This window comes from Entelurus aequoreus, linkage group LG06 (genome assembly GCF_033978785.1).
Source record: "Entelurus aequoreus isolate RoL-2023_Sb linkage group LG06, RoL_Eaeq_v1.1, whole genome shotgun sequence".
Lineage (NCBI taxonomy): Eukaryota > Metazoa > Chordata > Actinopteri > Syngnathiformes > Syngnathidae > Entelurus > Entelurus aequoreus.
Genome location: NC_084736.1, coordinates 16,896,155 through 16,909,228, shown reverse-complemented (window position 1 = coordinate 16,909,228; position 13,074 = coordinate 16,896,155). Strand labels below are relative to the sequence as shown.

The window sequence follows — 13,074 nt, the reverse complement described above, 5'->3', positions numbered from 1 at the left end:
TATATATATATATATACATGAGTGTGTGTGTATATATATATATATACACACGTGTATACATATATACATGTGTGTATATATATATACATGTATATTGACATGTATATTATATGTAGGTGTAGATATATGGCAAAAAAAATCTAATGTTGGGGATAATTACTGCATCACATGATAGAAAAAAATCACTACAAGTATTTATATACATATACAGTACAGGCCAAAAGTTGGACACACCTCATTCAATGCGTTTTCTTAATTTTTTTGACTAGATTGTCACTGAAGGCATCAAAACTATGAATTAAAACATGTGGCGTTATGTACTTCACAAAAAAAGGTGAAATAACTGAAAACATGTTTTATATTCTAGTTTCTTCAAAATAGCCACCCTTTGCTCCGATTACTGCTTTGCACACTCTTGGCATTCTCTCGGTGAGCTTCAAGAGGTAGTCACCTGAAATGGTTTTCACTTCACAGGTGTGCTGGAAACTATCATTCTGTATTTGCTTTTGTTTTAAAGTTAAAAGTTGAAGTACCAATGGTTGTCACACACACACTAGGAGTGGTGAGATTATCCTCTGCATTTGACCTATCACCCTCACCCCCTGGGAGGTGAGGGGAGTAGTCATCAGCAGCGGTGGCTGCGCCCGTGAGTTATTTTGGTGATATTACCCCCAATTCCAACCCTTGATGCTGAGTGTCAAGCAGGGAGGTAATGGGTCCTATTTTTATAGTCTTTGGTATGACACGGCCGGGGTTTGAACTCACAACCTAACGATCTCAGGGCTCTGATTACCGCTTTGCACACTCTTAGCATTCTCTCGAAGTCACCTGAAATGGTTTTCACTTCACAGGTGTGCCTTATCAGGGCTGATTAGTGGAATTTCTTGCTTTATCAATGGGGTTGAGATCATCAGTTTGTGTTGTGAATGAGAAAGTGTGTCCAAACGTTTGGCCTGTACTGTATATTTAAATTTTAAAAAGTGCCAAATACCTTTTTTTTTCCCTACGATTTTAGTGGCAAATATCTGCATCGTACTATTTAGATGAACTAATTATCGTAAAACTAGTATATATGTATCATGTTGAAATTATATAAGTACTATACGATGATTAGTTCATTTAAAACCTGCGCATTCTTCTCCAATACGTTGAAAATAGCTATTATAGTGTCCCTCACTTGCTGTACCGCATATTGAACACAGGGGGGTGCTGTTGTCCCTGTTTGTTAGTGTGGTTGCCAGGTTACCGACCCAGAGGAGCGCCTCTTCAGCTCCACTTTTGTTCCTGTTCACTTTTTTCAATCAATTTAAAGCAACATTACCTGTGGGAAAATGTCTGAAAGTAGTTCCGAGTACAAAACCCAGAAGCCAAAAGGTGTTTTCTCCACTCTAATGGCGGATGGGGACTGGTTGCTCCTCAAGGGAGAGTGTGAGAAGGCTGTGGAGAGCTACACCACGGTGAGTCGCGACTCCTACACCAACATTTGTTTTTGTTATTTCATGTTTTGTTTTTTGTGAAGGCTCTCACTCTGAAGCCCGATGACAAGAACTGCTTTGTGGGTCGCTCCAAGTGTTACCTGAAGATGGGTCAGTATGACAAAGCCCTGAAGGACGCCGAGGCTTCACTGCAGGAAGACAAGGCCTTTTTTGAGGTGACTATTTTTTTGAGCATTATTTCCATTGTGGGAAACTTCTCACGCTTCATGGTCATGCCCAGGGTTTGTACCAGAAGGCTGAAGCCTTATACTGCATGGGAGAGTTTGAGTACGCTCTGGTCTTTTACCACCGAGGACTGAAGCTGCGTCCCCAAATCCAAGAGTTCCACGTCGGTGTCCAGAAGGCCCAGGAGGCCATAGAGAACTCAGTCAGTGGTGAGTAGGGGTGGGTATTCTCCACATTTCAAATGACACAATACCAAGATACCGGTACTCCACGGCAGTGGTTCTCAAATGGGGGTACGCGTACCCCTGGGGGTACTTGAAGGTATGCCAAGGGGTATGTGAGATTTTTTTTAAATATTCTAAAAATAGCAACAATTCAAAAATCCTTTATAAATATATTTATTGAATAATACTTCAACAAAATATGAATGAAAGTTCATAAACTGAACATCAAATCAAGTACATTCCATTCATTACCATAAACCCAGAGTTCCCCCCATGCCATGATGGTTTGACCCTCACTAAAATGTCTGTCAAAAAGAACTGTGAAAAGAAATGCAACAATGCAATATTCAGTGTTGACAGCTAGATTTTTTTTGGACATGTTCCATAAATATTGATGTTAAAGATTTATTTTTTTGTGAAGAAATGTTTAGAATGAAGTTCATGAATCCAGATGGATCTCTATTACAATCCCCAAAGAGGGCACTTTAAGTTGATGATTACTTCTATGTGTAGAAATCTTTATTTATAATTGAATCACTTGTTTATTTTTCAACAAGTTTTTAGTTATTTTTACATCTTTTTTTCCAAATAGTTCAAGAAAGACCACAACAAATGAGCAATATTTTGCACTGTTATACAATTTAATAAATCAGAAACTGATGACATAGTGCTGTATTTTACTTCTTTATCTCTTTTTTTCAACCAAAAATGCTTTGCTCTGATTAGGGGGTATTTGAATTTAAAAAATGTTCACAGGGGTACATCACTGAAAAAAGGTTGAGAACCACTGCTCCACGGTACCAATTTGCGGTACTTCTGTGTAAGTTAATATAAATAATTGTTTGATAATAACATTTTATTTTTAATGTAACGTTAAAAAAGAGCTTATTGTGATAACTGTGATGTCCAGTTGTTTTATCTTGTTTTATTATCACATCTCATTTTCAAAACACTTTCTATGGTATGTTGTCCAACTGGGAAGTACACTGCAAAAACTGAAATCTAAGTAAGATTAAATATCTCAAATAAGGGTGATATTTGCTTATTTTCTGTCTGCTAAGATCATTCTTCTCACTAAGCAGATTTTATGTGTTTTACTTGTTTTAAGGGTTTTGGTCCTAAATGATCTCAGTAAGATATCACAGCTTGTTGCTGAGATTTGATGACCTATATTGAGTAAAACATGCTTGAAACTAGAATATGAAGTGTTACAAAGCTGTGTCATCAACACTCACAAGTATAAAACTACTTTTTTAAAGTAATAATTTCTTATTTCAAGCATGAAAAAAAAATCATAACTTTTACACAATTTTGTCTGATAATTAAAACAGATGACAGCCAAATGGACTTTGCTGTTTTATTTTCAATGAAACAATAGAAAGCACGTACTCATATAGTAGTACAGTTGGCACAGTACAGTAAACTGACAGTTAATATTTAAACATTTAACATGTGACATTTCAAACTATTTTGAACAGAAATAGTTCATGCACATTCAGATGAATTCTTCAAAATTACAATTTACATTTTTTTTGGCCGGGCTGTATATATGCGCACTAATTGACTGAAAGAGCACACACTTGGCGTGATGATGTCATGTTATCGATGGGAAAATGCTTTTTAGACAATATGATTTGTCTGAGCGGCTAGGAGACCCCGAGAGTAACAAGCGGTTGCCTTGTTGCCTTTCCATTAAGGAAAATAAACTAGTTTTTAGTGTAAGTTTGCTGGTTTCAAGAAAGGTAATGCCGAGCGCATATCATTATGTCAAGATAATGGCACTAGCATTTACTTAATTTAAGAATATTTTTCAACATATTGAGCAAAAAGGTATCTTTTTTTTATACCAAGAAAAGTGCACTTGTTATTAGTGAGAATATACTTATATTAAGGTATTTTTGGGTTCATTGAAGTTAGCTAATTTTACTTGTTTTGGAAAGTCCGGACAAACCAAATTTTCTTGTTCTATTGGCAGATAATTTTGCTTGGTTCAAATAAAATACCCCTCATTTTTGTAATTTTTTTTTCTTGTTTTTGAACACTGACTTTTTGCAGTGTAGCTTTTTCCATGAAGCTGAATAGGGTATGTTGTGCCCTGCAAAGTGTTTGTACTGTAAGTATTGTACGTATTACACACCAGCTGTTTAATTGTAACATTCATTTTAGTTCTCGTTTTCATGATCAAATATGGAGGTGTTGAAATCGCCATGTGAAATCGCTAATGCTAATAGTAGCCTCTCTATGGCAAATCCAATGTAAATCAGCATCAAGCTAGTGCATATTGGAAGAGTTTGAGTTTGAGTTTATTTCGAACATGCAAGCATACAACATGATACATCACAATTTCCAGTTTCAACATGTTCGAAAAGGAGTAGGAAGAAGCAGAGCTTATTTAATCCTACCCCTTTTATTTTACATAACAGTTGCTAAAACTTTTGTTCACTTCCCGTTCTCAATTTATTCACAACATACTCCATAAGTAATCACAATGAAAATAAATAACAATTTTAGAAAATTGTGGAAGTAAAGAAACAGGTCTATAATTTGTAAATTGGTGTTTGTCTCCAGTCTTATAAATTGGTGCAACTTTAGCTAATTTCATTTTGTTTGGAAATGTACCTGTTTGAAATGATAGGTTACTAATATACTTTAATGGTCCTGAGATCTCTTCAATAACCTTTTTTATCGTTTCCATATCAATTCCATTACAATCAGTTGAAGTCTTAGATGTGCATTTTTTCACGATTATAACTATTTCCTCCTGTGTCACATTACTGAGGAACATGGAGTTGGGATTTCGCTCTATGGTATCATTATAGTCCTCAATCGAAACTGGGTCTGGAATCCTTTCTTCCAATTTTGGTCCAATTATTTTACATTTGAGCCATTTCTTCCAAGCATACTTGCTTTGCCTGAGTAGAACATTGTAACAAACATGCACAGAGGGAGTTTGGCTGCGTCCGCCCTGAGTAGGGATGCGTAACGAATCCGGTACATTTTTGGCACCGATTGAATCCCGTTGGCCATACCGGGCCCCGATTCATGTAAAATCCAACGATGCCATGTTACGGTGCCTGGGTTGCGAGTGACGTCACGCTGGCGATCACTCCAGCAGCACTGAGAGCGAAACAAAAGTACCTCTAGGCAATGTTGCAATTTTTAATCCCAACAAAGAAATTGACTTAAAAAAACGCTCCGACGTAAATTAAGTGAGGCCAAAAATTACAAATCTTTGCTATTGACATGCTAATGATTAGCATTAGCGATTTTACGTGGCGATTTCAACACCTCCAAAATGTGTTAATGAAAACTACAGCTAAGATGCACGTTACAATCAAACAGCTGGTGTGTAATAAGCGCAATACTAAGAGTATTAACACTTTTTAGGGTGCAACAGACAGCAAAGCCTGAGCTGACCAACACATCGTAACTATACACTACTGCCATCTAATGTTTTGGAGTTGCAATTGTAATGTCATACGTGCAAATGAGACAAGATATAACAACTGGACAGTGGGTGTCATTATCAAAAACAATTATTATTCATTAACACACAAAAGTACAGAAAATTGGCACCACTGAGTACTGGTACCACGTGCAACAAAGGTAGCGAAATATGGCACCGATTGATTTTACGTGACTTGATACCCGGTAGTACCAACGGAAATTGGTCGGTGCCTAGAAAAGTAACAAATTCAGTACCCATCCCGAGTGTGGTGAGTGGAGAACATGGGGCCTGCATGTGTGGACCTTTAGTGTGAACTGGGAACAAAAAATGGTCCAATTGTCCCAAATGCCTTCCTCACAGTCCCTGTCCACGTCATCAAACACAAGATTATTCATGGAGACTCCTCAAAGATCCAAAAAGATGAAGAGGTAAGTCTTTGTAATATTTGGACATACAGTATACATTCACTATTTATTTTTATTTATTTATTTAATTGTCTGTTTCTTTGTTTTTGTTTATTTATTTGTGTATTTATTTGTGCAATTATTTAGTGTATTATTTACTTAATATATTTATTATTAATGTATTAATTTTTTGTATTTATTTATTTATTTGTTTGTTTATTTATTTATTTATTTGTCTTTATTTAAGTATCTATTTGTTTATGTATTCATTTACTCATTAATTAATTCATGTGTTTATTTATGTAATTATTTCTTTCTTTATATATAGAAGGGCCATTATATAGAGTATATATATATATATACACACACACAATTATATATATATATATATATATATATATATATATATATATATATATATATATATATATATATATATATATATATATATATATATATATATATATATATATATATATATATACGTATATATATATATATATACGTATATATATATATGTATATATATGTATATATATATAACTGTGTGTGTATATATATATACTGTATAAATATATATATATACTGTATATATATATATATATATATATATATATATATATATATATATATACTGTATAAATATATATATATACTGTATAAATATATATATATATATATATATATATATATATATATATATATATATACTGTATAAATATATATATATACTGTATAAATATATATATATACTGTATAAATATATATATATACATACTGTAATTGTATATATATATATATACATACAGTATATGTAACTGTGCGTAATCGTATGTATATATATACATATATATATATATTTATAGAGTATATATATATATATACATATATACATATTTATACAGTATATATATATATATATATATATATACAGTATATATATCTATATATATATAGATATATATATATATATATATACATACCGTTACACACACATATGTATGGATTAGCAAATAAATCCACTCTCTGGTTGTTTAGAATACAACAACAGCAAAGCAACCTCAGACCTCCAAGATGAAAAAAGCAACAAAAAACTACCTGGGAGAGTTCTATGAGGACAGGAAATATCTGGAAAAGCTGCTGAAAGATGAAGGTATGTCCAGTTGTTGCTAGGCAGAAAGTCACGCACACTGCTCTGTTTCCTCAATAACTGACCTACGTGGAGGAAAAATGGACAGGGAGAGTTGGCAGGGACACAAAACACTGTAAAAGTTAGGGATGTCTCGTTTTGATATTGATATCGTATATCGGTCTGATATCAGCAAAAAACAACATGTGAACTGTCCGATACAAGCATTTCAATATAAGCAGTCCAGCAGCTCAATTTTTAGCTAAATGTCTTGTATTTTAGTCAAGTCATTCAAAAAACAAGGTAGGCCGAAGGCTACAAAGTGCTAGCAGCTACACAACAGCTAAGCACACTATAGCTCACAAGCTAGACTTACCTTAATAATTAATTGAACGATATTGCAGTGTAAAATAGCCCATTTGTCAATACAAACAAGTATCAAATAATTATAGTTGCTTATTACTACTTACACATACGAAGTCTGCAAAGCAGACGGGTATTAGAAAGTTTCCAGTAACAAACGTGTCCGCATCATTCAACTTATTGCGTCATAAGATATATTCAATCAAATATTTTGTTAAAAACTACTTACCACTCCATGTCCAGACTTGGTGAAGGGGAGGACGAGGAGAGGAGAACATCTGCAGGACGTCATCCAGAGCTGCCTCACCTACCTGGACGACTGCGCTGAGTTCTGGAACCAGCAGAAGCCCAGACCTTCTCCAGCTAAAGACCAAAGGCCAAAGCGGGACAAGTCTCGTCTCCGCGTCTCCTCCTCGCAACCGACAGACTTCCTGCTGAAGAGCATGGAGGACATAAACGCAGGTAAGGCAGGAGTCGAGGTGGGACGGATCAGCTCAGGGATCATCGCTGGATCGGTCTTGTTTGCAGATCTGGCATCGGGAAAGACCAGAAGGGGTCTTAAGAAGGCTCGGGAGGTCCTGCAGACGGTGCAGGGATGGTCGGAGAAGGACGTGCCGGACAGAGACGAGCTTCTGGGAAGCCTGCACAGCTGCATGGGGAATGCTCTGATGGACCTGGGGGAGACGGACAAAGCGCTGGAACACCACCAGAAAGACTTGGACCTGGCTGGAAAGTGGTGAGGAGATGTTTGCAGAAGATGCCGGACAAGAGAAAATGTTTTCAAAATGTCCTTCTCCGCTCGCAGCAACCTTCCTCATGCAAGGTCCAGAGCTCTGGAAAACTTGGGCTCCGTCCACGCCGCCATGGGGAACTTCACGCAGGCCATCCAGTGGTGAGGAACTCCTTTTTTTTTTTGGAGGGTTCAAACTACACTTGGGCACAATTTGTTTAGGACTCAGGTTAGTGTTGAAGTTGGAGATGTTCCGATCCTGAGGACCATGTTTGCCTTTTTTACCTGATGGGCTGATGCTCACAGACCATCTTTGTCAGGTTCAAACACTGATGACATCTATTAAACAAAACAGGAAGCAAAGAATCAAACAGAAACATAATTCAATTTGGCTCAGTGAGGAGAACCCTTGTACAGTGTCACTACGCTCTGGCGAAAGATTGTACGCCTCCTCTTTTATTTGAATTTTCCCTGATTACATGACAACAGCTGTTTCTAAGGGACGGGGGTCGTAAACAGTTCACAGAAAAGGTCGTAAAACAGTTCAAAGAAGAGGTCCCTGTAGGGGAGTCAGGTCCTGCTTCCTCTTCGCTTTGTAGATCTCGGGTCAAGACAATATCTTTCTGTTGATTACAATACATGAAAAAAACAGAACACCTTCATGTTGCTTCCCATCCTACACAGTGGAGTTTTACAAGCCTTCTGCTTGGTAGGATTAAAGACAGCTTTTGTCCTCTCGCCGGGAACTCATGGAAACACAAAGTTTTGTGATAACTTAGATACAATTATTCTGACAATCTTTATTGCAGCTGTGTCAGCGTTTACATGCTAAACATTGTACTCGCGTGTTAGATTCCTTCCAAAGAGACACAATTACATTTCCATATTTTGCCATACACACATGCAGCAGCTGCATGTATTGCGGGGGTGCATGTTTTGCCAGAACACCGGCTACAAGCTTCAATGGATGTGCCGTCTATCTTTTAAGATACCGATCCTCACCACTAAGCCGGAAAACAAACTATGATATGTTGAAAAAAATAAATCTAAAAATAGAAAACAAGTATCAAGCCACATTAAATTAATCGGCGGCATGTCACGTAAAATGACATGGCAGGCCACATCGTTTAATGTGGCATATCACAAAAAAAGAAGCAGCAGGCCACATAAAATGATACGGCCAGCCACTTAAAATGGTGAGGCAGGCCACATAAAAATAATGCAGCGGGCCACTTCAAATGGTGCAGTGGGCCATATAAAATGGTACGGCAGGCCCCATCAAATTATGCAGGCCACATCGATTAATGCGGCATATCACATAAAATGATATGGCGGTCCACATAGACTAGAGTGGCATATTGTCAGAATAATTGTATCTAAGTTATCACAAAACTTTGTGTTTCCATGAGTTCCCGGCGAGAGGACAAAAGCTGTCTTTGATCCTACCAATCAAAAGGTTTGTAAAACTCCACTGTGTAGGATGGGAAGCAACATGAAGGTGTTCTGTTTCTTTGATGTATTGTAATCAACAGAAAGATATTGTCTTGACCCGAGATCTACAAAGCGAAGAGGAAGCAGGACCTGATTCCCCTACAGGGACCTCTTCTTTGAACTGTTTTACGACCTTTTCTTTGAACTGTCTTGTAACCAAAGACAGCACCTGTTTACGACCCCCGTCCCTTAAAAACAGCTGTTGCCATGTAATCAGGGAAAGTCCAAATAAAAGAGGAGGCGTACAATCTTTCGCCAGAGCGTGGTGAGACTGTATAAGAGTACAGTCCAGACGTCTCTCCTCAATTGAGCCAAATTTCATTATGTCTCTGTTTAATTCCTTGCTTCTTGTCTTGTTTAATAGATGTCATCAGGGTTTGAACCTGACACATATCACATAAAAAAGAAGCAGCAGGCCACATAACATGGTGTGGCAAGCCACATAAAATGATGCGTTTGGCCACTTAAAATGGTGCGGCAGGCCACGTAAAATGATGCGTTTGGCCACTTAAAATGGTGCGGCAGGCCACGTAAAATGATGCGTTTGGCCACTTAAAATGGTGCGGCTGGCCACATGAAATAATGGGGCACATGAAATAGTGCAGTGAGCCATATAAAATGATGTGGTAGGCCCCATCAAATGATGCAGGCCACATCAATTAATGCTGTATCCATCCATCTAATTTCGACCGCTTGTCCCTTTCCTGGTCGCGGGGGGTGCTGGAGCCTATCTCAGCTGCATTCGGGTGGAAGGCGGGGTACACCCTGGACAAGTCGCCACCTCATGACAGGGCCAACACAGATAGACAGACAACATTCACACTCACATTCACACACTAGGCATATCACATAAAATGACATGGCAGTCCACATGGATTAAAGTGGCATATCACAAAAAAAGAAGCAGCAGGCCACGTAAAATGGTGTGGTAAGCCACGTAAAATGGTGCGTCGAGCCACATAAAATGTTGCAGCAAGCCACATAAATGGCGCGGCAGGCCACATTGAAATGGTGCAGTGGGCCATATAAAATGAAGCGGCAGGCCCCATCAAATGATGCAGCCCACATCGATTAAGGTGGCATTTCACATACAATGACAAGGCGGTCCACATAGATTAAAGTGGCATATCACAAAAGAAGAAGCAACAGGCCAAATAAAATGACACAGCCAGCCACATAAAATGAAGCGGCGGGACAACATAAAACAGTGCTGCAGGCCACATAAATTATGCTGAAAGCCGTATAAAATGATGCGGCGGGTCACTTAAAATAATATGGCCAGCCACATAAATAACGTGGCGGGTCACTTTAAAACATGAGACCGGACAGGTTTGGCCCCCGGGCCTTGAGTTTGACACCTGTGAGCTAGTGCATAAAAAAAAAACTTCTACATGTGTTTTGAGAGCTCTTGAGACAGGAAGTAAACACTCACATTGTCACCTTCACACTCAGAGTCTGGATGCTGCCTGAGGCTGAGCCAATCAGAGGCCACAATACTAAAACAGCATGTTCTGATTACTACTGAATACTACTGCAGTATTCATATTTGTAGTTCATTTTGCCATTTTTATGCTTGGAAATGCTCAATTTAGGCCAAGAATACATAGATTATGCTACTAAAAAAAAACAGAAAAACTTCAAGCGTGACTTGGCGATATCTTGTCTCCTCCGAAGCTGGGGGAAGAAGATTCCGTTGGTTCAAGGCGATGCGGAGAAGGCGTGGCTGTTCCACGAGATCGGTCGCTGTCACCTGGAGCTGGAAGACCACGAGGAGGCCCGAGACTTTGGCCTGCGTTCGGCTGCTGCGGCGCAGGAAAGCGGCGATGAAAAATGGCAGATCAACGCTCATGTTTTGGTGGCACGATCAGAAGGTAGACACTTTCCTTTATACCAGAGTTTCTTCACCATAGCACCGCCCCACGCCAAAAAAGATTTATTTGTCAGCTGTGGCTTGTTTGGGCCTCAGTTGTAATACACTTTTCCACCACTTGTGGCAGTAATGACAATATCAAACAAAAATAAAACAATAGAGAAGTTTTTTAAGTGCAAAAATTATGACTAAATTGGTGAAACTGTAATTTAATTTTCACTTAAATTTTACTGACAGTTTAGTAAAGAAACATGTGAATTAATATAATTCATTATTGATTTGGTGAGAATGTATCCACTTTAGCACTGTGTAATTGTATGTAAATGTGTTTGTCATCAGCTCTTAAGGCACTTCTTTTTTTAATTTTTATATTTGTATTAATTATTTTCCAAAAATAACACCGGCCAAAACATATAACAAACAGAGGAAAAACAAAACACACAAGACAAAGCAAATAAAATAAGTCCCTTCTGTTGATTATTACGTATTTTTGTAATCAGCATGGCCTTAACCTTGATAATAATCTTTGTAATAAATAATAAACACATGCTTTCATATTATGAGACAAGGTTTATCCTATTAAACTGTAAGTAGGTTAGATATAATTATTGAATATGACTAAAATCAGCCCTTTGAGACACTTGTGATTTAGGGCTATATAAATAAACATTGATTGATTGATTGATAAAATCAAGAGTAAGATGACTAATTCAGTGTAAACATTTAGGTGAGCCCCGGGCCCCTCTGTAGTGGAAAAGCTGTGCCCCGAGGTCAAAAAGGTTAATAACCCCTGCCTTAAACTGTATAACATATAGATATTAATCTTTCTATCTCATGCAGGAAAACTTGGGAACTTTGAGTCGTGCATGTCACACTACGAGCGAGCTCTGACGCACGCCAAGCTGCAAAAAAACGAGGACGCCGCAGTCGCCATTCAAAAGGTTTCTTCATAACCGCTATTAATTCTACATGGGCATCTTTTAATTGTGGTATTATTATCATCACAGGCTATTGATGGAACGAAGCAGCACCTGTCAAGATGAGGATATCTTCTGATTGATAATTAGACTGATCGATCTCTGATGGTCATGATATTTGTGAGTGAAGTTATTAATAGGGGAACATTACATACAATTTACAACACCTTCCCATATTTTCTGTAGAAATGTATGGATGAAAATTTACAGAATGTGTTTTGTTGTTGTGAATTGTGCATTTCTAACTGTCTGTAAAAATAAAAAGATATGTCAAATAACGATATGTTAAAGGAAATTTTCGAAATACATACAGTACAGGTCAAATATTTGGACACACCTTCTCATTCAATGCGTTTTCTTTATTTTCATGACTATTTACATTGTAGATTGTCACTGAAGGCATCACAACTATGAATACATGTGGAGTTATGTACTTAACAAAAAAAGGTGAAATAACTCAAAACATGTTTTATATTCTAGTTTCTTCATAATAGTCACCCTTTGCTCTGACTACTGCTTTGCACACTCTTGGCATCGAAACTATCATTTTGTATTTGCTTTTGTTTTAAAGTTAAAAGCTAAAGTACCAATGATTGTCACACACACACTAAGGGTTGTGAGATTATCCTCTGCATTTGACCCATCACCCTCACCTCCTAGGAGGTGAGGGGAGCAGCAGCGGTGGCCACGCCCGGAAATCATTTTGGTGATTTAACCCCCAATTCCAACCCTTGATGCTGAGTGCCAAGCAGGGAGGTAATGGGTCCCATTTTTATA

General features: G+C 37.6%; 1 protein-coding gene across 1 annotated transcript; it reads left to right on the top strand.

The window, feature by feature from the left end:
- The first annotated feature begins 1,329 nt into the window (after positions 1 to 1,329).
- On the top strand, positions 1,330 to 12,512 carry odad4 (outer dynein arm docking complex subunit 4). Its single transcript, XM_062049414.1, has 11 exons — positions 1,330 to 1,457; positions 1,520 to 1,651; positions 1,717 to 1,870; positions 5,694 to 5,761; positions 6,776 to 6,890; positions 7,473 to 7,691; positions 7,758 to 7,965; positions 8,035 to 8,121; positions 11,125 to 11,321; positions 12,161 to 12,261; positions 12,328 to 12,512. Exons 1-11 carry the CDS (start codon positions 1,332 to 1,334, stop codon positions 12,361 to 12,363), a joined length of 1,443 nt encoding a protein of 480 aa, XP_061905398.1. The 5' UTR covers positions 1,330 to 1,331; the 3' UTR covers positions 12,364 to 12,512.
- The last annotated feature ends 562 nt before the right edge of the window (positions 12,513 to 13,074 follow it).